Here is a 24,735-nt window from a genome sequence, read left to right as displayed (position 1 = left end):
GATTACATACAGCCCGAGCCCCCGCAGCTCTGTGGAGAGCGCATCCGACTGTGCCAGGCACGGGTTCATTCACAGCAGGAACCACGGCGCCCGTGGCGAAGAAACCAGCCCCTGTGGCGCGGGAATCACGTAGTCTGTTGTGCAATACAAATCTTTACTGACCAGTGGAGGCTTCGCAAGCTAGGAACGCGAGGCGGTTACTGACGAAGGATTGTGTGACGCCAGCTGATGTGCGGTTACTGAACGGGTTCCGTGACACCAGCTGGCGTGATGTGGTTGCCGTTGGATCCCGTGCCACCTGACGCACGGTGGTTACCGGTAGATCATTAGACAACACCTTGTAGTGCGGTTTCTGACAATTACCCAGAATAGTGTGACGATAAATAACCATGCACTACCCCAGAAATCAGTCTCAAGCTCTGCGCCTTTGACCACAGCTTTGTCGTAGCTCAGCCGCAGCAGCGGCGGCAGCCAGTCGCTGGTCTCTCTACGATACCTAAGCCGCAGGTGAGACTGGCCGTCGCTCCCGGTCTGCGGCTTTCACTCGTCCGACGGCCGGCCGCACACACGGACGAACAGGTGGTGGGCGTCGCTGCAGCCGCCCGCGCCACGTGCCCGGCCCCCGTCCCGGTGGCAGCTCCACGACAACCCACGTCGGACCGGATCGGGAAGCTTCACAGCTTCTGGCGACGTCCGACGGCGGTCAGCCGACAGGGAATTAACATTCCAGTGAAAACAAGTCTCTCGGTGGATGGAAATATGGCGGTTTCACATGCACCGTGGGTTTATGAATGGCTACATAATGAAACGTTACCCAAGAATATCAACAGCGGAAGCAGAGCGAGCAATGATGCCGGTGACGGGTGAACGAGCCACACTTGCCCCGTTCGGCCGCGCTCAGTCGCTGCCGAAGCTGGTTAAAGCGCCCCATTTCTGTACCCGCTCAGCGCACCCGCCGGGGCGCAGTGGCCCGTTTTTCACGCACTGCCGGCAGCACGAGGCGGGTGGACTCAGCGGCGCGGCGCGCCTCTACCGCACAGCGCACCGCATACAGCCGAGGCTCTGAGCGCCCCACACCACGTCACCCGGATTAGACGGAGCTTCTACTCATCGCGCAAAGCCGAAGCTTTAAATTGCCCCACATCGCGACGCCTGAGTCTGACTGAGTCTCTACTCACCACGAAGCGCCATATCTTCGTCCAGCACAGCTCTCTGCAATCAGTCTTCAGCCCATCCAACACCAGACCACGGCACAGCCTCCCCACTCGGCGCCAAGGCGCCAGTCCCTGTGCGTCTCCCTACGCAGTCACCAGACGCCCAGATACCTCACTATGCGCCCCCACCAGACTGAACTCTGCTCGCCTCTGGCCCTGCCGACTCTGAGAGGAGACGTCTCGTCGCGGAGTCGATCGATGGCGGGCTGCGTGGTCGTCCCGCCGCCCAGATTGATTCCCATACCGACGTCACCGACGCCACGCCAGTGCGCAGCGGGGATTCCGAGAATACGTGAGGTGGGAGATGAGTGGTCTCGGAGCACGCACGCTTCAATCGAGGAAAGTTCCTGTTCAAGAGGTTTTCACACGTGTCAATAGCAGGAGCATCGACCCAGTCAGTCAATTGAAATAATGAAGCAAATGTTGCTCTTATTGCTGCCTTCATGTTGCTCCTTTGTTTCAATAAGCACGGTGTATGATGTGGTCTCACCCTGATTATATAGACAAAATAAGCCACACCGCAGACACAGACGCAGTTTTCTATCAGAGACGCAGTCAGGATCCAGCAGCAAAGGGTCCGATGCCAACACAAAGAATTTTATCATTGACCGTCTGCACTGGAGATCCCACTGGCATCTCACCACACAACGCTACCGTTTGACGTCGTCCGCAGGAGACGGTTGAGAGTCCAGCGGGTGCGGTGAGTGCCCCTCGACCACCCCACGTGGTGACACTGACCCCAAACACGTGGCCAAGGCGCCGCTGCTGAGCTCAGCGGTCAGTCGGCTGTGATTAACGACCCCCAGAGCCCCGCAGGACAGACGGACGTGCCAGACTCCGCACGGCACAGTCATCGACACAGACGCGTGTGGTCGAGATGACTCTTTGACCGTGCCCCTTCTGTGTTGACTGAGGCTTGCCAGAACAGCCGTGAGTGGAGCATGGCCGCTAACCAGGGTGACCTAACCTAACTCAGCCCCGGACAGCAGCGCTAGGCTGATCCAGCACTGGGATCAGGTGACGCATCCGATACGAGCAAACACGGAGGGTTCTCCCGCGCCTAAAACAAACACGTTGGACGCCCCCTGCAGCTGAGACTGACACTTTGCAGTCCTTCTCACGCCTAGGAGTCTGCCATGTGTGACGACCCGCCGTGGGTTTCGGTCACGGGCAAGCTGGGTGCGCAGACAGTACTGCCGGTTTGCACGATCCCAAGCGTCAGGACCTTAAATTTAAAAATTAAAAACGTCCAAATAAAGAATGCATGTCCGGTGGATTCCTGGTGTAGCCATCGTAGCATTCACTTCGCTTTGTCCCTTTATGTTTCACCCCCTGTCCGACAGCAAGCTCCTTAGACACAGGGGTCATCCATAGCTCGTCACCTGCGAGGCGGTCGTATTCAATCGTGAACAGCCTTGAGCCGTCCAGAGGCCGCCAGCGGCGGCAGTACAGGCTACAGGCGCGGCCGACAACCCGTGCAACAGGAAAAACACAGCGCCATGAATCAGACAGACTTCCGCGGCCCAGAACCGGCTCACAACCTACTCAGGAGCCTCCTGGGCCTGGTCCTGAGGAGCCACAAATCGAGTATGTGCCACGCGAGTACGGCGTGCCTAGCACTCAGGGCCAAAATAACGGACCCGACCGGCGCGGCGTCTCGAACCAAGCTGGGCTTGCATTTCGGATCTATGCGCATTACAAGTGTCAGTGATTCGGTACTGGTCGGACAATGGATGGCGGGCGGTCGTCGAAACGGGTAGGCCATACGCTGCTCAACCAAGGACGAACGCCGTGTGCTGACAGCTGAGCAAAACGGAGCAGCGACAGCCACCAGCTGATGTACTGATCACCGATCAGACTGAGCGGTATCAAACCGAGAGTTCCGGCAGATGGTCTGATCTGGATTCACGGTCAGTGTCGAATCAAGGTTACTGACCGGTTAAAGCTCACTTCACATGCGTGCAGAGAAACATGCATCGGCGATCGTCTGTCGTCAGGTGACGAGAGGGACCTGTTCGCGAACTGCGCTTGATATGGTAATGTTATTCGGTGTCATCCTGCCGTTGGACCGACGCTAGTCCGCTCACGCTGGAGCCGCGAGGGCGCTCACTAAAGCTCGGCCCAGAAGTGCCTGAGCGTGATGGTCCGGCCGGCAGAGCTGGTGCGACATGACCCTGAACTCCGACCGACATAACTGGTGCTGCAAACAGACACCGGTCGGCTCAGTGGCACCATTCCACAGCGGCGCGGTCACCAGGCACGGCCACTGGCGGCAGGCGCCGACGGCCAGTGACTCACTGACCCGGGCAGCAGGCTTCGCTGTCAGTCACAGAACTAGGCGAGACGAAACAGACTACAACCGCCTCCCCTAATGATCTGGTCCACTGACAAGCTTCGGGAGGTCAGTGCCCCCTGTCCAGACGTCCTATTCTCCGCACCAACCGGCGCCCCCTTCTCTGTGCCAGCGGCTATGTTGTTCAAACCCCAAACCAGACGCGATTGGGTCGACTGCTGAGCGATACACTGCTTCTCTGGACGATCTACTCGATAGTCTCAGGAATCGTTCCATCCGAGAATCGAGTCCAGCTACACAGACTTACCTCTTTCATGGCCTGGTTCTCCAGTTTCTTGGTGGACAGGTTCAGGTGCCGCTCCAAGCTGGAGCAAAACTTCTGCGTCTGCTTCTCAAACTTCTTCCGGCCCTCCTGTGAGAGTATAGAAGGCGGGGCGTCAGTCACGGAACGCACACCATCGAGCTCACTGAGAATCGATTACCGAGATACAAGGCCTTGGTCACCAAATTGCATACGAGAAACACAGGCATTCGAGTTGAGTGCATTTAGCCAGAATCCTAGCGATGGCACATAAGAATGAGGTAAGCACAAACAAACATTCATGGATGATTTATACACATAGGGCACAGACATGGAGAAGAATGTGAACACAAGTATTGAAAGAAATAGATGTATGCATGTGCACGACCTTCAGTGCACACGGCAGAGCACGCAGTTACAGCCTCATCAGGAATGTAAAACTTGGCAGTGAGTTGACTGTTAAGTAGTCGAATTATAAGGCAGCCTCCTGGAATGGAAATGCATCCAGGCGCAGCCATCAAGATCCTGTCAACTCGTATCATCTCAACTACATATGGGCTGTGAAATACCGTCATTAAATCGGAGGGATGCAAGTGCAGTACTTCAGCCACACCCGTTGTGGCCTCCATTGTAAAAGGGAGCACGATTCTAACGTACTACGATGAGGCACAAGGGCTCGACACACTCCAACGTGTCCCATTCATGTTGCATGCACAATGCACATGCCGTTTGCCCAAGGTTGCACAGCTGCAGACAAGCGGGTCACTCTGGGGCGGGGAGGGTCGCCAATACAGACCAGCCTCTCCGCCGCACAGCCAGTCCGCAGTGGAGCACACAGTCCTCGTTCCCCAGTCCCTGTCCCGTCGCCCGGGGCCCGTCCGACCCTTCAGAGCGCATTCCACGGCGGGCACGGCCGCGGGCTGGGCACACGGGCATACGGAACGGACGTGACCGGGTCCCGGTGGCCGGTGGTCGGCGGCGGCCCGGCCACCCACAGCCTGCCGCCCGGGGCACGGCGCCGCCAGTCTACCAAGGGGCGCCAGTAGGGCACCGCCGCCGGGCTGATGTAGACGCGAGTCGCGCCGTCCTCGTGAGTGCAGACAGCACCGCAGCGGCGCCGCGGTGGCACCGCGCGGTCACTGCACGATAGCGGGCGCAGAGATCTCAGAGCCGTCTGAGTCACTCCAGATAGGGTGGGGCGGGCTGCCGTCAGCAGGCGGACCGCACCCGTCGGATGGCGAAGGGGGAGGGGAAGGTGACACTGCAGGGTGCCAGAGTGACACCGCAGGGCGCCAGAGTGACGCTTCGGGGCACGGCCGCAGATAGACGTTACTCTGATGAGAGCTAGAGATGCGGATAAGTAGCGGCGGATTCAGCGGAGTCCACGGCCAGCAGAAGTTTGGAGCTCTAGTAAATCACGTTAGCACACTAGTCACGTCCTTAATTCCACGAAGAATGTTTTGGTACCTGTGTGAAATTTTATTTCGTACAACAAAAACATTCAGCAGATCATCGAACTGAAGTCAAAAGACCAGTGTGCACCGCCCGTTCCGGGATGACATAATCAAACAGGGCATCCCAGCGGATAGGGGATTGACGGCACAAACTGCGGGTGGCGGCCGCGGGGCTGCACGCGCAATGAGCCACCGTTCGCCAAACGATCTCAGTGATTGAGCGACGCCAGGCCGGTGGTGAGTCGACGGTGGTCGTCCGTCGTCCGTGTATCATCTGCACCCCTGCGCAATCAAGCTGCCAGGGTGAGATGGTGAAGGAGCGGCGGGTCAGTGAAGTCGGTCGACTGTTTGTTTAGTTTGCAGAGGCTGTGAATGTGAGGTCATTCGGCATTCAAGTGAAAAGAAAGTCCCAGGAAGTAATCGGAATCGATGTGGCAACTAATAGTGATAAAGGAGTGTAAGCATGGCCACTATTAGGAAGCTGAGAAAAAAAGCAGCAAAAGGTGATATCACGGAATATATAGTCTACGACACTATATATCGTAGACTATCAGAGGTGGGCATCGCTACCGAAATTTGGAAACCGCTACCGCTACCTTCCGCAACCTTAGGTACCCAAAGCGCAATCGCAACTCCGAAACTATTTTGCAGATCGTAAAACCGCAACTCGCAACTCCGCAACTCCGCAACTCCGCTACCAACCTCTATTAGGTTCTTATGTTTTATCAGTTTTAGTCCTGAAGTGCAGTGTTATGTCTGACAGGTAGTACCTTTGGTTGACCTCTGTTGGTGACCTGACTGTTGGTGACCTCTGATGACGTCACGTGACCTATAATGCTCAATGTGCAAGTCATTGCGACACCAGTCGACGTAAATGACCTGCCAGTGCTACTCTTTGCATGTTTTAGTTGTTTGGGATCATTTTGCCGCAAATCCGGACGAGTTGTATTTTATCCCATTGACTTATAATGGAGAGGTCACACAGTTGACCTTACCTTAAGCCACAAATATAAAAAATATGAGACAATACACTTTGTACCTATATCTTGTTACCCTTGTCACATGCAGACAGTTTCAAAGTGATATCGGTCAATAGGTGTATCTAATTCTATATTGCCCTGTATTGCTAGGGCGGGTGTTTAATTTTTTTCGGAGATTGGGTCCCTTGACTTGACCGGGTGACCTGACCTGAGGTGACCTGGGTCTGACATGTTCATACAATGTGTGGAAAGGATGTGTTAATAGCAGTGTCGAAAACAGCCGCCCTGCCGCCGCCTTTTTTATATATTTGCGGAAAACCTTACGGAGGGGTGTCCAAGCACCCCTCCCCTGCACCCAACCCCGTGCTGGCGACCATAAAATTTGACTTAACCCTCGCTGTGTGCGGTGTTTTACAGCGTCTAACGTGTACGTCGGTTGGACCCCCTCCCCCCTGCCGTTCGGCCCCTGATCGAGCTAGAGCTTCGCGGGAAAAAAACGAGCGTGTTGCCCGTGACGATCGAGGAAGCCGATGATACCCAATTTTAAGGTCATAGGCCATTGGTTGACCTTCCAGGCCAGGTCAATGACCCAAAAGTCGGGAAAATCGGACCTGCTAGAACTTCGTAAAGTGAAGCTTTTATGCTTTTGGGGGGGGGGGGGGGCGCTGATAACAAATTTCATGTTGGTTTTGATCAAAGATGACGTCTTCATGCATTTGGGCCTGGTCGGGTCAGGTCAGGTCAGGTCAACCAGTAGGCGTCCTACCGCCTATCCAGTGTCAACCACCACTGAAAGCCTCGTAACATGTTACTAACGCACTAAAACTACTTCGTAAATGTTCAAACGGTCATTAAATTCGAAATCAGCTTCAACAACTAGCCTGGAAACACGTGCAGTGTGCAGTGGAGTGCAAAGAGTACAGTGGCGCCCCCACCAGCGGTGGCGGCCCCGGTAGCGGTTGCGCTTTAGAATTTTTCGCTTCCGCAACTCGCAACTCCGCAACTTTTTTGGGCTCGGTAGCCGATCCGTAACTCCGCTACCAAGAGGGTAGTCCGCAAGTTGCGGAGTTGCGGAGTTGCGGACTTAAGTTGCGCAATGCCCAGCTCTGGTAGACGACTACATAGTATATATTCCGTGGTGGTATGATACAAGGTGGGATGGTAAGGAGAAGATAGGTGAAAAGCATGGAATTAAGGCGAGATTAGGCCAGGTTATAGGAAGTGAGGTGAGACCAGAGTGGGCGAGGTGCTTTGAGATGAAATCAGGTGATGTTTAGTCAAGTGATGCGGTCACAGGCGAAACAGGTTCGGAGCCGAGACCTGCGGTGTTCTGCTTTCACTTTCACACACTAACGAGCTACAAAACGCCGACCTGAAGAGGCAGAGATCAGCTTCCCGAATACACGGCTCCATTGTGTCGCCTTAGAGATGTCGAGCAATTCTAGAAACCGGGGGCGTTCGGAATACACCTTTCCGGTCTCCAATTTGGCTGCGATTGAGGTGAAAACTACGCGATTCTTAGCTCATATTTAGTATTCACGGAGGAAGACGCATGCACCAGCCGGCGCACCCCAGCGCTAGCCGACGCTGAAGACGTGAGGCATGAACCATAAGTAGACTGGCGAGAAGACCCGAGACACCGACTCAGAGTTAGAGGCGAACTCTCATAGACCGTCACAGATCCACTGCAGCACAATACCCCTCAAGCCCCTAGCGGTGGCCACGGCCAGAGCACGCAGAGACCCGATTCCACTGTAGAAAGTGCTCCTTCTCCGTTCCGTTGAGCTTAGCGCCGTCCCGGTAATTGATCAGTGAGTTTGTGCACCAGCCAATAACGATTTCACCTAATCCCTCCGCTTTTATTCAATTGCGGAAAACGGCTAAGCGACGAGCTGATATGTCCAATACTGTTACTGAAGTTGCACGTTTCTGTAGGGATTAGCGACAGATCTACTGCTGAATCTAAGATAGCATCGGCAATCAAAATCAGCATTTACCTGGGCTTCGTTGGTAGCTGAATGGTGAAAGGTGAACAATGAATGATTTCAAATCATGACTGTGAGAAATGTCAAGGCGCAATTTAAACCCATTCTGTGGTTTATCGATCAGTTCATCAGACAAAACTTTCAAGTTCAGACAACAGATTGCTGAGACAAAACGGCACATAGCGACACCATCTGAGACAGGTTAACGACCGGTCAGTCAACCTGGCCTCGTGAGTGATGCGAGCACGGCGAATTCACACGAGCTCTGCAGACAAGCATATGCGAGACTGGTTGTTCACAGCAAATCAAGAGGGCATCCCCATTTCATCCCAATTATGTGCTCTTGGAAAGTAAGAAAGGACAGAAACACAATAGTAAAATACACATTTCAATGACCACAAACTCCTGCTTAGAAAACTTCCACGCTAAAAAAAACAGTGGCTTCACCGAGACACCGTGTTGCACCAAGTGTTACTGACCTTTGCGGCGCCGATGTGCGTCCTTCGGAATGTGTCCAGTGCTCCGATCACCTGTTTGTGGCCGTGTTCGAGCTGAAAAACAGAGAGGGACGGACGTCAGGGCAAAGACAAGAGAGAAAGAGGCGCATTTCATGGTAGGTGATAGTGCTAAAGGATAGGTCGAGTACAGATGCCGCTGGTGGGACCAGAGGAGCAGTGTTCTAAAATTGGATATTGGTTGGGTGTGCCGATGAAGAAAAAATCTTAGGATGAAAAAAAAAAGAAAGTAATTAACTGCAGTATTTTTGCAAAATGGTGTAATGCCAATTTTTATGCTAATTGATAAACCAGGATTTCATGTCAGGATCTTGACAGGGTGTGGAACAAAAGGATGTGGGTGCATCAACTGTCAAGTGACAAGTGAACTGGCTGTTGGGAATACATGAAACTCTTTTCAGAGATGAAGTAAAGTTGGTCATTCATATTTTAGAGATGAAAATATTTTCCCCATTAGGTGTGATTTGCCACCAAAAAGGCTGAAAAATGAAACACTGCAGAGGAGAGTATTCAAGACAACAACAACAAAAAAAACTACAAGAATAATTACCGGAGTGTTTTAGCCATTCAACGGCGATCCACATAGTTCAGCTCACATAAAGCAGTAGCCAGTAACCATCACTTTAGCTGCATAACTTTCTCAACCCCATGTACCGAGGAACGTGATACTCAGGAAGACGTGATACCCGCGCGATGCGTCCCACGTGCCAGGTGCGGCAACACGTGCCGTGAGGTACCCCACGTGCCCGACGGGTAACCCTATCCACCGGCTGTCCCGACCGACATAACCAGTCTGGCGCAGCCGTCAGGGGTATCATCACTGCAGGCAGAGGCCGTGCGCCGCGCGCCGGGGCCGGGCCGGCGGGCTCTGTCATCTCGACACCGCGAGTTCGGGCACACCAGCACGCGCTGGGCTCGTCTGTTTTTACACTGGCGGCCGCAGACGGCAGCGGTCTCGGCAGCTGCGGTCGGTCCGGCGGGGTTCGGCCGGGTTCGGCGGCCCCGTGGTCCGCACCGTGCGCCGGTCCACCCCCGACGGTCCCGGCGCACATCGGGCCGACCGCAGCCCACCTGTGTGCCGGAACGGCCGTTAGCCCGCGGCGCACTGAGCCCCGCCGGCCGGAGAGGCACACGAGGCGGAACGACCGGCAGCCGCGCCGCCGGCACCGCTGGCGGAACTAAGAAGGAAGGTGCCGGCACGGCTCACCGAAATCGGGCCGCCCAGGTAGTTGGAATAAAACGAAACGGCGCACATGAGCAAACGAACCACGCACGACTCACAAACTAACACTAAAAACCAGGATTGTAAAAATCGCCGAAAAGGCTGCTATTTTTCTTTGTTTATGGCTACGCAACATCCCTGAAGGGAACTAGTCTATGATGACAAGCAGAAGCGAAACCATAAATTACAAAACGTCAGAAGCTACAATCACGACTACAGGCAAAACTCTGGCTGCTGGAACTAACAGCCAAATCGTTGGAAGCATTACAAACAAGCACGGAGGAGTCCCGTGCCTGGATGGAATAAATCACGGGAACCAGAGCTGAACGAGGCGGTAATCCACCCGATCCGGTACCAAGGGACGCGCGCGCGTCGACGGTCGGCTCGGAACCGTCTTCCAAGTGCCGACGGCATCGCAAAAACCGTGTGGACTGTCAGCTTCAGCAGGCTGCGCCAGACGCTTACCACCGAGCATCTCTGATGAATCTCCTGCCAAGCTGTCCACAGACTTAGCCGTCAGACTGTGCCGGACCTTACCGAAACCCAAACTCGGCTGCCAAGGTGTTCCGGGCCATACGCGGCACTGAGCTCACAAAGATAAATTCCTGCTGCCGAACTGTCCCCCTAAGACTCCTGCTTCTGAGTTGCCCCGGATCCGCCACTAAATTACCGCTTACTCACTGAGTTATCCTGGATGGACCTCCGCCGTCGAGCTGTCCCGGATCCAGCCGCCAAGCTGTTCCGTTCGAGCCGCCGATATGTTCAGGATCCGGCCACGGATCTGCCCTGGGTCCAGCCATCGAGCTGTCCCGGATCCAGCGGACGAGCTATCCCAGCCCCTGCCAGCGCCGTCCGAGCAGCACCATCCCAGCCACGGCGGCGCCCAGTTGGTTCCCACGGCTCCCGGCAGGCCGCGGCCACAGCCAGTTTTGAGACACGGAGACCGTGACGGCTCAGAGCCGAGACAGAAGCCAGACAGGTCCTCGGCCCACACAGCGAAAACAAACCACACCGAGCGGAGCTTTCCAACAGATTGGAGTTCACGCCCTGAAAACGGAGCTAAGGAGAAACTGAGGACGTCGGCTGGAGTCGCGGCGTAGTGTCAGCGACCGATATCTCGTGCGTGAGCTGGGCGCAGGCACCGTGATCTGTGATCATTCCACAGATACGATGACGGACGGTCCAGCTGTCTGCCCTGATTGGAGGGGACAGGTGTCCTCACCTACAGCGTAGCTGGCAGGGCACAGGTGGCGCTTGACGGCTTCATGAGGAGGAGGGGGACGGCTACCACTGGTGCTCATGTGTTTTGCGTTGCGGCGGTTTATTGGTGTCATCCCTAAAGCGAAGGGGGACGATAGCATCCCAGCACGATTCGTCGCACTACATTCAACAGCCATAAGAACGAAGACATTTTGCTTTGAACCCTGTCATAGTGATTGAAACCCGCGCTGACCAGCCGCTTTCCCAGCACCTGAGACCCTACCCTACCAATAACCGGTGACGTCGTTGATGACGTCATCGGCTGCGTCCGACTGACACACTGACGGCGCCGTCGGCCGCCGAGATCCCGCTCCTACCTGATAGTTCCCAGCCGCCATTCAGATCTCAGCGAGGTTACCAATCAACGGGCGGCTCGCATGACAACGAGATGGCCAAATTCACACAGCCCACATACACACACGCAATGGTGTACCCAAAAACAGGCCGTGTCCTTATTGATGACTATTAAATCTGGTCAGATCAATCTCTCTTAGATGCCCTTGACCGTCTACCGCGTCGTACCAGCAATTAACATCCCATCACATGGCATATCAGCGACGGTCTTTTGCTACGCTCCCGTGTCACGTTAGCTGATATCACCATACCGCCTTATCATGTGGAGAGCCATTAACTCTCAGCAGGTGTGCTTGACGCGTCACGTTGGCTCATGGCAGGTGCGCATGTAGCGTTGGAGAGAGAGAGAGAGAGAGAGAGAGAGAGAGAGAGAGAGAGAGAGAGAGAGAGAGAGAGAGAGAGAGAGAGAGAGAGAGAGAGAGAGAGAGAGAGAGAGAGAGAGAGACAGAGACAGAGAGACAGAGAGAGAGAGAGAGAGAGAGAGAGAGAGAGAGAGAGAGAGAGAGAGAGAGAGAGAGAGAGAGAGAGAGAGAGAGAGAGAGAGAGACAGAGAGAGAGACAGAGAGAGATAGAGAGACAGAGAGACAGAGAGAGAGAGAGAGACAGAGAGAGAGAGACAGAGAGAGAGAGAGAGACAGAGAGAGAGAGACAGAGATAGAGAGACAGAGAGACAGAGAGAGAGAGAGAGAGAGAGAGAGAGGGAGAGGGAGAGGGAGAGGGAGAGGGAGAGGGAGAGGGAGAGGACGAAGGGAGGGAGAGGGAGAGGGAGAGGGAGAGGGAGAGGGAGAGGGAGAGGGAGAGGGAGAGGGAGAGGGAGAGGGAGAGGGAGAGGGAGAGGGAGAGGGAGAGGGAGAGGGAGAGGAAGAGGAAGAGGAAGAGGAAGAGGAAGAGGAAGAGGGAGAGGGAGAGGGAGAGGCGGAGGAAGAGAGAGAGAGAGAGAGAGAGAGAGAGAGAGAGAGAGAGAGAGAGAGAGAGAGAGAGACGGAACAAGACAGAAGACAAGGAAAAATTATTATCCAAGAAAGAAGAAGAAAGAAAATAACGGGATACCTATAAGCCAGAGACAAAGAAAGACTAAAGCTCGATTTCAATCAAACGCAGCCGTTAGCCTCTTGGGGCTCAGTCCCAAATGACAGCAGGCCACCCCCAGGATCACAGCAAGACACCGTGCCTAGGACCGACCCCAACCCGGTCCTCAGTTCACGGTGTTACATCGGAGGCTGGGTCTGACGAGTGTCCGACCTGTATCTGACAAGCGGAGGGGAGCATCTGTCTGGTAACCGGAGGGGAGGAGCCGGCACGCTCCCTCTGCTGGGGGAAGCGTATCGTATCGCTAGTCGCTACACCTGTCCCAGTCAGACAGGGAACAACGTGTTACTGAGCCTTCGTCTGGTAAGGGCTCCCGCAACAAGCCTGTGATACGCCAACCCTCCACGTCTCTCGAGCAGCTAGCTGTGCGTGAGCCATAACATGACCAGCTTAGTGTTAACTGTTTTTTTTTTCAGCGTTCTTGTGTGTTGGTAGTGTAGTTTCTGAGTGTTCCCTATAACATGTTTTCATTATTTGACCAAGCCATCCCAAGCGTAGTATCGGAATGGATGACCGACGAGCAGACAAACCGCCATACCAAACTCGAACAGCACGGCAGTACCAGGCATTCACCGTAACGATACCGGTCTATAGTCCAGTAATCCGCAAGAGCTTTCGATCTGTAATCCAGTAATCCGCCGAGAGCTTTGTCTATACATACTCGCCATGTAAACAACCATTCCATGTCTCTGGAAATACGCACCGAGTATCTTGCAATGTAAACAAATGACATAAGCACAGCCCAGTACCAACGGAATGCTATCCAGGGCTTAGATCATCGCTGGAAAGCGGCATCGTTGACGAGCGATGCGCCTTGCTTGACGAAAAGCCGCCCCGAACTAGCAACCTCGGACGAAGTCAGACCTGAACCAGCTCCCCTTCTGAGTGTTGCTGGGGCGACCCTCCGCCATCCCCCCCCCTTGTGATGATGACAGCAGAGGTCAGCTCCTTACAGCGGCCACAGTCCATGCCCCAGATGACAATCACTATCCCATTGTCGCACGCCCGGACCACGCGGAAAGAGAGTGGTCCGGGATGGGGAGCGACTCGTGGCGGCGCGGCGACACGCTCTCATAATGGCGTTTGTGACCAGTGCAGCCCCGCGGTGACGAAATAATCAACTCAAAATACGGAAACACGATGCACGACGGGCATTTGATGTATTTTGTGACCGAAAAACGCACGTGCGTATGGCACAACTTGAGAGCACAATAATGAAACGGGATTTTCATATCCGCGTAGAGCCTGCCGATGGTAGTGAACATAGCACACTGTATTTCTTTTTGTATTAGTTTGAATCTAAACGTAATTCGATGCGATTTGCCACGGCTAGGAGGAGAACCGGTCAGAAATATACGCGTTCCCAGGTGTAGTGAAGACCGCAATCGGCTTTTCAAGGAAAAACAGACGCTAGCGTAAAGAAGGCCGGTCGTTACTGCATACCTAAGGGCGTTACATCAGTATTACGGATATCTCTGCACCATGGGAGCGTTAACTCCGGAAGTGCAAGTAGGCGAGTCGAGAGATCAGGGTAATGCTAGCGCATTCTCCAGCTGCTCCTCAATGATACATAAACGAGGACTTCCACTCGAATATCAATCAAATATTACAGATGTATTATTTATATGCAATACACCATGAGACGCTTCTTATTGCGTATTCGGAATTTCACACAAGTATTCGAAATGTTACAAATACTTCCACTGTATTAACATTCGCTTTACTTCACTCGGGCTTATCATATCGGCACAAAACCATCCCGGTATTCACAGCTCGCAGTTCTGTAAACACGCGACGCTTTTCGGGATGCTTTTTAGGTCACGAAACAATATCACGGTGGAAATACACCACTGATTCCACGTCAAAGTGTGCCGCTCTGTGCAATCACCAAGACAAATTCCTCTCTAGCAGTCAGCCTGTCATAAACACACCACTCCAGCTAAGCGGTAACACTGAAGCCTACCAGTGCAAGCGTCAATGCTCGACCGACTCTCGCACCCGAGACCGCCAGCCTATGTAGCAACAGCAACCGATTGACTGTGTGTGTGTGCGTCAGACTCCCATTTGTGCAGTGTTGCACAATGGACTGAGCGAACACGCGCCCGGGGCACGTGTTGCGGACCCTGGCGGGACTCCGCGCGGCGTGATCGAGCAGAGGGTTTCAGGGGCACGGCAGCCACCCCCTCCCCTCCCCCGCCGCTCTCCCCCGTACTGCGTCTGCACTGTGGGTGCTAGTTTATCGCCCGTACACAAAGTTGACGTCTATTCAATGCAACAAGGTTCTGGCCGGTTGGCCTCAGCGGCAAGTGTTTGCGTTCAGCGGCTAACGGAGCTGAAAGATAGGATAAGGAGCCCGACTGGACCGCGCCCTGCGACCCGCTACGAGCGGCAGATCCCCACACAGTCGCGTGATATCCACAAGGGCGGGGCGGGGCACGTGAAGCGACCACGGAGTATTTCAGGGTGAGAACGAAGTCAAAATAACTCCAGTTCAATCATGCATACTGCATAGTTAGTATAAAAAAATACGTGTTTGATTCACTCAACTGGAACAGGCAGACAGGTGATGCACCAGTATCATACAACGCCTTTCAAATTCGTGCTGGCCGTTTCTGTTGCCCTCCACTGAGCCGCCAGTCCCAGAGACAGCGCCCAGTGCCCATCTACTCACCATTCTCTGGCGTTCCTCCTCGATCAGGTTGATGAGCGAGGCGAACTGTTTGAGACTGCCAGCGATGACGATCTCGTCATCTGTCTGTGACCCGCCGATGCAGTCGAACTGGAACTTGTCCAGACTGTTGGCGAACGCCCGCTGACATCGCGACAGCTCTGCGGGACACGAAACGGGGCCGACGGTCACGGGCGTGCCGGTCACGGACGATGGTAGGTGGTCACGGGTCGGCCGGGGGAAGACGGTCACGACTCACGACTCACGGTCAGGCGTGGAGGATGCTCACGGGAGGGATGGGGACGATCACGGGCGGTCGGAGGAAGCCTGATGAGACAGACGGACGGTCTGAAGAGGACAGTTGGCGGGAAGGATGATAGATTCGATACGGCTAGAACTAGATAACGACAGGATGTTATGGTAAAGTCACAAACAAAACTGTTGATGTCAGAATATATGATCGAGTGCCTTACTTCAACGTGATTACGAGAATGCAAGGATGTGGTGGCATCTGGAAGACATCCAACATTTGATGATAAATTTGAGAAACATCGGAAAAACAGCAGCAAGCTTGAAGCCGAACAAAGATTACTTCATCATAACATACCGATGTTAGTAGGGTGACTGTTTTTGCTCGATTTGCTCGATCGACCCACGCTCGATTTAGAAATGTCGAGCCTGCCTCAGTCCCAATATCTGCATGAATAAACAAAGCAGCAGCCCCCGATAAATGAACTTACTGCCCTTATTACTGAGTACTACTCAGTATTCACTATTCAGCTGCTAGCCATATCAGTTTTTGTGGCCTGACCTCCGTAGAGCCCGAGTCCGAATTCAACTTCAGTCCGAGTCCAACTCCAGAGTTCAAACTCGGACAAAACCAAGGAAGAACGTGATGAGCAAATTACGGTGCATTGGTATATAGTAAAACTATAGTAGAATACCACGTTTGAGACAAGTCGATTATAACTTCGCTGGCAACTACATACATCTTACCTATGCATCACCACGAATTCAACGACTTCTGCATGTAATCGTCTAAGCAATGCCAGTAGGCCTGGTTTACATCGCCTCTGTATACACAAGTTTACCCTATCTGGAACTAAGCAGACATTATGAGCCCATTTGGAGCTGGCAATGTCGACCTTCAGCCGCCCTTCGCCGCGGTCCGGATATACACACATGGATGCTTCTGGCGACATCCCGTGAGTGTGTGTCGGTCCGATGACTAACCGCTCATGAGAACGAATCACTGAGCGTATCTCCCGTCCACAGAAGGCCAGTGTGTCCCCATCCGGGTTCAGGGTCTACCACAGGGACCGACTAGGTCACTGGTCGCTGATCAGTGGTCAGCATGTCTCCCTCCAGGCTCAGAGTTCAACACAGTCCCCAATCCCATCCAGGCTCAGGGTTTACCAAAGGCGCCAACTGAGCAGTAACTGATCCGAGACGCTGACCGAACAGGACCGGAGACGGGACGGAGCTCCGTCACTGACACCGTGAGTGGACGGTGTCGCACGCGCCATCCGGAAACCCTGAGTCACTGGGCCGGCCGCCGGCTGTGCACAGCCGGTGCACAGTTGGTGCACGCCTTGTGCACGACCATTGCACGGCCTGGCGAGCGTCGCGCTCAATCGCCGTCCAGCTAAGGACTTCCGCCGCGTCGTTCCCGGCAGCGTGTGCCGTCTCTGCATCAGTCCAGTCCTGTCCAGTTTCGTTCCTCCTCTATCCCATACGATCCGTGCCTCCTCCGTCCCTTCCATTCTGCTCTCCTCCATCCCTTCCATTCCGTTCCTCTCCCATCCCTTCCGTTCCACCACAATCCATCCCTTACAGTTCCGCCTTGCTCGATCTCTTCTACTTCCCCTTCAACCAATCCCTTCTCATTCCGCCTCAGCCCCAACCTCCTGGAGCCCACCCCCATCCCCAGGCAACGCATTACAGTTCCATCTTCCAGTTATATCCTGACTCGTTTCCTTCCTCCCTATCTGTCTTGGACGTTGCGGAAGGGAAGTAGGTACGTCACCGTTCGCCGGGTTCCGCATCCCACTGGTTTTGACGCGGAGGTCATCGTCCGACCGCTGGGCCAGACATGCTGGCCAGGCAGCAGCCAGGCTGACTAGCCTAATGCAGCAGTTGGCAGCCAAACTATGAGTCCCGTGGACTATTCAGAGGATACCTAGTTTAGGATTCTATTGATGCTGAAGAAGAGAAACTAAAACCATGAGTTCAGTGAATCAACTATAGAATAGCAAAACAATGCACAAAAATACAATGGTTCAGCCACTGAAAAAGACCTGATAACTAGATAACTTTTGTAATAGCTTCCTTGATGTAATTATTTCATTCAGGAAAAATGTAAAGTGAAATCAACCTAAGCATTAGAGTTCCCTCATCTCAATCTGATTGGACTTAGAAGACGATTATATAGCATGGCCATGTATAAAATAAACTTCGTGTCTTTGTGTAGACTGTAGTGAAACCAGACAGTTTGCTTTGAGACTGCAGCAGAATACATCAACATTGTGATTGGGTACTAGATACTGATTCTGGTTACCAGCTACTGATGAAAACATGAAATGTTTTAAGCCATATTTGTGCTTAATCATCATCATTAGGGCAAACTACAGCACGCATCAACACCAAAATAGGAATAGGTATTTCTTGAAACAATGGATATTGCATTGATATTTACCATTGAACCAAGCATCAAGCAACATCTCTCATTATTGTGACGGGTCCGATACACCAGCAGACGCCTTTTCAGTTTATTAATTCTTCAGGAAGTAGGCCTGCGAACACACGCACACAACAAGCAAAACCGTTAGCAACTCCAAGCAACTCCATGCACATTGCACGCTGCATAGCAGGTCATGCGGCAGCCACCACGGAACACAACCATGCACAACATGCAACACACACACAACAACATGCAACACACACACAACAACACAACATGCCGTCGCGAGCAGACGAGGACGCAACATGCCGTCGCGAGCAGACGAGGACACCAAACCCAATAAACCAAATATGTACATGCCCTGATCCAGCACGTCACATTCCTCCCCTCACAAATCCAGCCTATCGGGGGCCCTCCTTGTCCTTGTACTTCGCCGCCTGAGTCCCAACTGTTGCTCTGTGCGCGTTGCGCACCCCACCGGCTCGCTATCCAACAATGGAGGATTATCCAACGGGCCAGGGGTCACCTCCGAGCTCGCTGCCTGTCCTGATTCGAAGTCGGCACCGCTGTTTCCATCTTCCCGACGTGAAACCTCCTCTTCGGCCCTGCCATGTGAATCTTCCGCAGAAACAGCTTCTGACTCGTCTTCGCTGTCGGGTTGTTGAAATTCTCCTTCATTCGGCGTCTGATCCTGCCGGTCCCTCTGATACACATCATCTCTATCCCTCCGGTCATGATGGTTAACATCGACTTCAGGCCTGTCAGCATGTCTTTCATCATCTCGACTGTGGCAGGGTTTCAGCCTGTCATGGTGAACCACCTGCCGGTACCTGTGCTTGTCTACATGCTTGATTCTGTAAGTCAAGCCATCCTGCAGAACGGCTACCACTTGGTACGGCCCATGCCACGGTCTTTGAAGCTTCGGTGAGCGGCCCGGGTATCTAACTGGTTTGAACAGCCAAACCCAATCCCCAACCTTGTAAAAGAATTGCCGCACACCGCTTGATTGCCGCTCTCTTCGTTTCTGCGCTTCTTTCGCGATGTTCTCACGTGCCCTGCTTTGTGCTCGAGACCAAGCTTGCGTCACTTTCTGAGCGTAACTCTCCCTGTCATTGCCGGCTCCTGGAGAGCCTCCACCGCACGCAACATCCACCGGCAGTCGTGGTTGTCGACCATAGAAGAGGTAGAACGGCGTCTCTTTTGTAGTTTCATTCGCGCTTGTTCGGTATGCCATCATCACGAACGGCAGCTTGTCGTCCCAGTCTCGCTGATCTTGTGAAACATACATGGACAGCATTGTGCACAACGTGTGGTTGAAACGCTCAGTTTGTCCGTTTCCTTGCGCGTGATACGGCGTCGTCCTCGACTTTTTTATATGCAGACGCTGGCAGATCTCCTGGATCAGCGATGCTTCGAAATTTCTTCCCTGGTCCGAATGAATGACCTCCGGGCAGCCATGGCGACAAATCAACTCCTCCACCAAGATCTTGGCCACCGTGTCCGTCCGCTGGTCAGCCAGTGCAAAAGCCTCTGTCCACTTGGAAAACCCGCACGTCACGACAAGGATGAAACGATTTCCTCGATTAGTCCGCGGGAAGGGACCCGCGATGTCCATGGAAATCCACTGCCACGGTCTCACTGGTTTTGGCATTTCACCGAAAGGCGCCCTCCCAGGAGCAGGAAGACTCTTCTTCATCGCACAAAGACGGCACGTCCGAATCCACGTTCTCACATCCTTGAACATTGTACTCCAATAGAACCTCTCTCTGATCTTTTCCACTGTTTTTGTGACTCCGAGGTGACCCGAGGCGGGATCGTCATGACACATCGCGAGGACCTCCTCAGTTAGAGATCGGGGAACAACCACTTGCAAGTGTTCCGTCGCGTGGCGCTTGTACACGCATACCAGCCGGCCCTGTCCGTCGACCTTCAGTCTGTTTCGCTGCGACATGTAGTGCTTCACCGCCGAAGATGCATCAGAGGGACATCTCTTCCCCGTTCTCACCAGCTCCATGACTACTGCTATGTCCCGATCATCACGTTGGGCCAGCGCCATCCCGTAGTCATCATCCAACGTCACTGCAAATACCGGAGCATTGACCTCGCTGTCTGTCCCTTCCACTGGGCCACGCGAGAGAGCGTCCGCGTGTGGAAGTGTCGGCCCCGGCCTGTACTGGAGGTCGTAGTCGAGCGCCTCCAATTCAAGTATCCAGCGAGCAAGCTTGCCTCGTGGATCCTTACTTTTGCGGAGATGCACCAAGGGGTTGTGGTCCGTCCGCAAAACAAATCGGCGTCCATGCAGGTACACACGAAATCGTCGAGTGGCCCACACAAGGCCAAGGCACTCCCGTTCGGTCGCCGAGAACTTCCTTTCAGTTTTCGAGAGGCTGCGACTGGCGTACGCCACCACTCGCTCCTGGCCTCCTTCTTCCTGCGTCAGTACCGCTCCAATCCCTACTTCACTGGCGTCCGTGGTCAAGATAAAAGGAGCGTTGAAGTTCGGGTAGCACAGCACAGGTGCAGATGTCAGCTTCTCCTTGAGCTGTCGGAACGCAGCGTCGCATTCCTCCGTCCAGACGAATCGTGCACATCCCTCTAGAAGCCGGTGTAGAGGTTTCGCCACGTCTGCGAACTGCGGAATGAAGCGTCGGAAGTACGAGGCAAGTCCAAGGAATTCTCTTGTCTCCTTGACTGAAGAAGGCGTCGGGAAGTGTTTTACGGCCGAAACCTTCGCGGGGTCAGGCGAAACACCTTCTCCACTGACGACATGACCCAGAAACTGAACTTTCTTTCGAAAGAGCCGACACTTTTCAGGGTTCAATGTCAGGTTGGCAGAACGAAGGGCCTGTAGGACGTCCTCGAGTCTCTGCAATGATTCGCCGAAGCTGCCTCCGAACACGATTATATCATCAAGATATACCAGGCAGATGTTCCATACCATTCCCGTCAACGCCACCATCATCAGCCGCTGGAAGGAAGCTGGTGCTCCCTTGAGGCCCATTGAAGTGACATTGAATTCGAAGAGGCCCTTGTGAGTGGTAAATGCTGTCTTGTGTTTGTCCCGTTCCTCTACTTCTTGCTGCCAATACCCACTTTTGAGGTCCAGTACGTGAAACCACTGGGCCCCAGAGAGGGCGTCCAAGCAGTCATCAATCCTTGGCAGAGGAAAAGCATCGCTGATTGTGTCTGCGTTCAACCGACGATAGTCAATGCAGAACCGAATGGATCCGTCCTTTTTCTCAACCGGAACCACTCGTGCCGCGTACGGAGACGTACTCGGCCTGATGACGTCTTTGCTCAACATGTCCTCTACCATGTCGTCCAGCCGCTGACGGGTGTGGTGGTCCACTCTCGTTGGTTGCGCTGCTCTTGGAGGCGTACCCTCTGTCCGAATTTCATGCTTCACAATTCCAGACCGTCCGAGACGTCCATCCGCTGGGAATCTGTCTTGGTAGTCGTGAAGTAGCTTCTTAGCCTGACACTGCTCTTCTCGTGACGTCAGATCAGAGTCAGTGACCAGCCTCTCAACAAGCGTCTCCATTTTCCGTTTCACTTCTTCCGACTTTTTTCCGACTGATTCCCGAACACTCCTGACGTTCTGAGCCAGGGACTCATGAACTCGCGCGACACGTTCGACGTGCCCCAGCGTGGTCCCCTGGTGCAGCTTGACAGGTCCCTCTCCCGGATTCACGAGCCGAACAGCGATCTCCTGCCCTTCTCGCATCACGTCCAGTACCCGGGCTCCCACTACATCGTTGGCTTCTTCAAACGTAGGGTCTGGGCTATACATGACCTCTTCCTGGACGGGAATAGCAGCTTCTACGACTCCCCTTACAACAATCTCATGCCGCCCAGGCAGAACGACCTCGCGAGTCAGTCTCACTCGTGCACATCGCGGTTCTGCTTCTCCTTGGGAGGGGGTCGGAGATGAACATGTTACATCTTGACTTCCTATGGTTACTCTGCCCGACGTCCAGTCAATGGTAACAGTTGCTCCCAAGCGTCTCATCGCATCGGTCCCGATCAAACATTGCGTGTTCATAGACGGCACCACATAAACAGGGTGTTGCAGGAGAACTGAAGAACCAATACATATATCTGCCAGTACTCGGGCCTCACAGGACAAGGGCTTACCGTCTATCGTCACTGGCTGCTGCTGCGAAAGACAACGCCGCAGCTCACGTACACCGGGAACACTCGACCCAACCAGCGTGCATTCCGCTCCCGTGTCCAGCAACCATACTACCGATTCGTTCTGCACAGAGCCCCTGACATACACAGCCCGACCACTTGGAGTAACATAGGACGTCGTGCCCACCAACAAACTGTCGGGAGAAGACTGGTGGTGGGCACCTAAAAATCCAACTTAACACGACACCCACGCGCTATGTGCCCCATCTGACCACACCGATAACATTGAAAAACGGCTCCTTCCTCCCCACCTGCAGAGTTAACAGGACACTCACGCGCCATATGTCCCACTTCACCACAGCGATAGCATTGAGCACCAGATCCCCTTCCACCACCGCCGCGATTTGCACCTGGGCCACGAGCAGCACCTCCATAGCTGCCACGACCGACGCGTTCCCCGTGTCCACCGAAGCCACCTCCACCACCACGAGGGCGAAAACTCCCACGGCCAGGGAGGGTCAGCCGCCCGACATGTGCTTGAAGATCCGCCATAGACGCCGCCACCGCGGACACCTGGTCTCGAAGCTCCGCGACCTGAGCATCAACAGACGGAGTGGTCTCCACCCGTCCCACTGAGGCCTGCCGACGGGAGAGCTGAACTTGCTCAATCCGGCGTGCGCTGCGTTCTAGATCTGCAAGGGAACCCCGTTCTTGCTCGGGTGCCTGAAGCATCAATGCCATACGCAAGTCATCATCTAGCCCATTGATGAAGGTGGCTCGCACTACGCCCTCTCGCGGTACCACATCCCAGTCCGGATACGCTCGCTCAGCAAGCTCCTCCAACTCGTGCATGAAATCTGCTGTGCTTTGTCCAGATTTCCTTCGAGCAGAACTGAGCTGCAGCGCATAGTCACTCTGGAGTCCTGGAGAATCATATTCATCCATGAGCGCCTTGTACAACTTGTCATATCTACTCTTTTGCTCTGCAGGGAGGTGCATAAAAAAGTCATATGCTTTACCAGCCAAGGAAACAGACAACTGTGCCAGCTTCGTAGCATCATCTCTCCATTCATTGATGCCTGCACATTGTTCAAATTTATGAAGAAACCGACGCACACTGCCACTGCCATCAAAATCAGCTGGTCGCACCGCCTTGCTGCCGCCAGGTGCCATCGCATACGCCTTTATCTCTTCCTGAAGAAAATCACTGTCCGTTTCAGGCTTGATCATGAGCTTTGTTGCCACCAGCGCCTGCTGTCGCCACCGCTGCCACCAGTGTGACGGGTCCGATACACCAGCAGACGCCTTTTCAGTTTATTAATTCTTCAGGAAGTAGGCCTGCGAACACACGCACACAACAAGCAAAACCGTTAGCAACTCCAAGCAACTCCATGCACATTGCACGCTGCATAGCAGGTCATGCGGCAGCCACCACGGAACACAACCATGCACAACATGCAACACACACACAACAACATGCAACACACACACAACAACACAACATGCCGTCGCGAGCAGACGAGGACGCAACATGCCGTCGCGAGCAGACGAGGACACCAAACCCAATAAACCAAATATGTACATGCCCTGATCCAGCACGTCACATTATCATCAAGTCAATTCCATACATCCTGTGCTATGACAATTCTGCAGCATAGCTTGGCAGGATGTAATCACTGCCTTGGCATTATTGCTTTACTTAACATTCATGATGGTGAGCTTGATAATACATACTGGTGATAGTTTTTAGTTTTAAGGGACACAGGCTATTTTAGTCAACTGCACCCGGAAGCTTAGCATGTATGAAGTTAAAACCAAAACAGGGGAAGTGAAGGTATGAGTACTCACGTTTTGCGGCATCAAGAACTTCTTTGATGTCCTTCACCAGAGATTTAATTGATGCACTGGTGTTTTCAAGCTCCTTTTCATAAGCATGCAGATTTTGCCGGAAGTAGGGGCTGTCTGTCAAGCAGTCAGCCAGCTCCAAGGGAAGCAAGCACTGACGACCCATTTTGTCGAGTCTTCAGAAACTGTTTATTTTCTGTCAAAGCCACGAGCCACACGCACACCTGTTGCACTAACTGCAATGTTTGAATCAGGTGCAGTTCAGTTCACCCTCAACTGAAGAAACCTCTTCAACTCTGACTCAACCAACCAGCTAGCTTTCTCGAATCAATCAAGGCCCAAATCCATGTTGATATTTATAAAGGTAGGAGCACTACCATTTCAATTAGAAGCGCTCCCAAGTATATAAATATACGCTGGATTGTTTCTGTCCAGTCTAGATGGTTCAACACAAAGGCACACCCTGTCACACGAGCCCCGCCGGGGCACCCCACACCTTCAAACGCACTCTCAAAACTGACTTTGATTGACATCATTTTCGCCGGAGGCGCAGCACAACAATCATAACTGTCGCAACTATTTCCTACCATATTAAAGGAATTCCTTTACCTTTACACAATACCGAAACATCATTATCTGATGATTTGTGCGTTGATACAATATGGCTAAGTCACTCAATAGTTGAATTTATTTTTCAAATTAATTTTCGTATATTTCTTGAAATATCAAGGTAATGGGCCATGA

At 53.4% G+C, this 24,735-nt stretch overlaps 1 protein-coding gene across 1 annotated transcript; it reads right to left on the bottom strand.

Annotated features, from left to right (window-relative positions):
- Positions 1 to 3,814: 3,814 nt before the first annotated feature.
- On the bottom strand, positions 3,815 to 24,493 carry LOC122390171 (rho GTPase-activating protein 26-like; the record flags this gene model as incomplete). The annotated part of the gene is made up of 4 exons (XM_043382858.1): positions 23,995 to 24,493; positions 15,339 to 15,496; positions 8,707 to 8,778; positions 3,815 to 3,919 (listed from the first exon to the last, which is right to left on the bottom strand). Coding segments are annotated over exons 1-4 (498 nt in total), but the record flags the coding sequence as incomplete, so codon positions are not given.
- Positions 24,494 to 24,735: the final 242 nt, after the last annotated feature.

The sequence above is a fragment of the Amphibalanus amphitrite genome, unplaced genomic scaffold, assembly GCF_019059575.1.
Source record: "Amphibalanus amphitrite isolate SeventyFive unplaced genomic scaffold, NRLGWU_Aamphi_draft 000385F_arrow, whole genome shotgun sequence".
NCBI lineage: Eukaryota > Metazoa > Arthropoda > Thecostraca > Balanomorpha > Balanidae > Amphibalanus > Amphibalanus amphitrite.
Note: the sequence above shows the minus strand (reverse complement) of the source record. Positions and strands in the feature narration are given on the sequence as shown.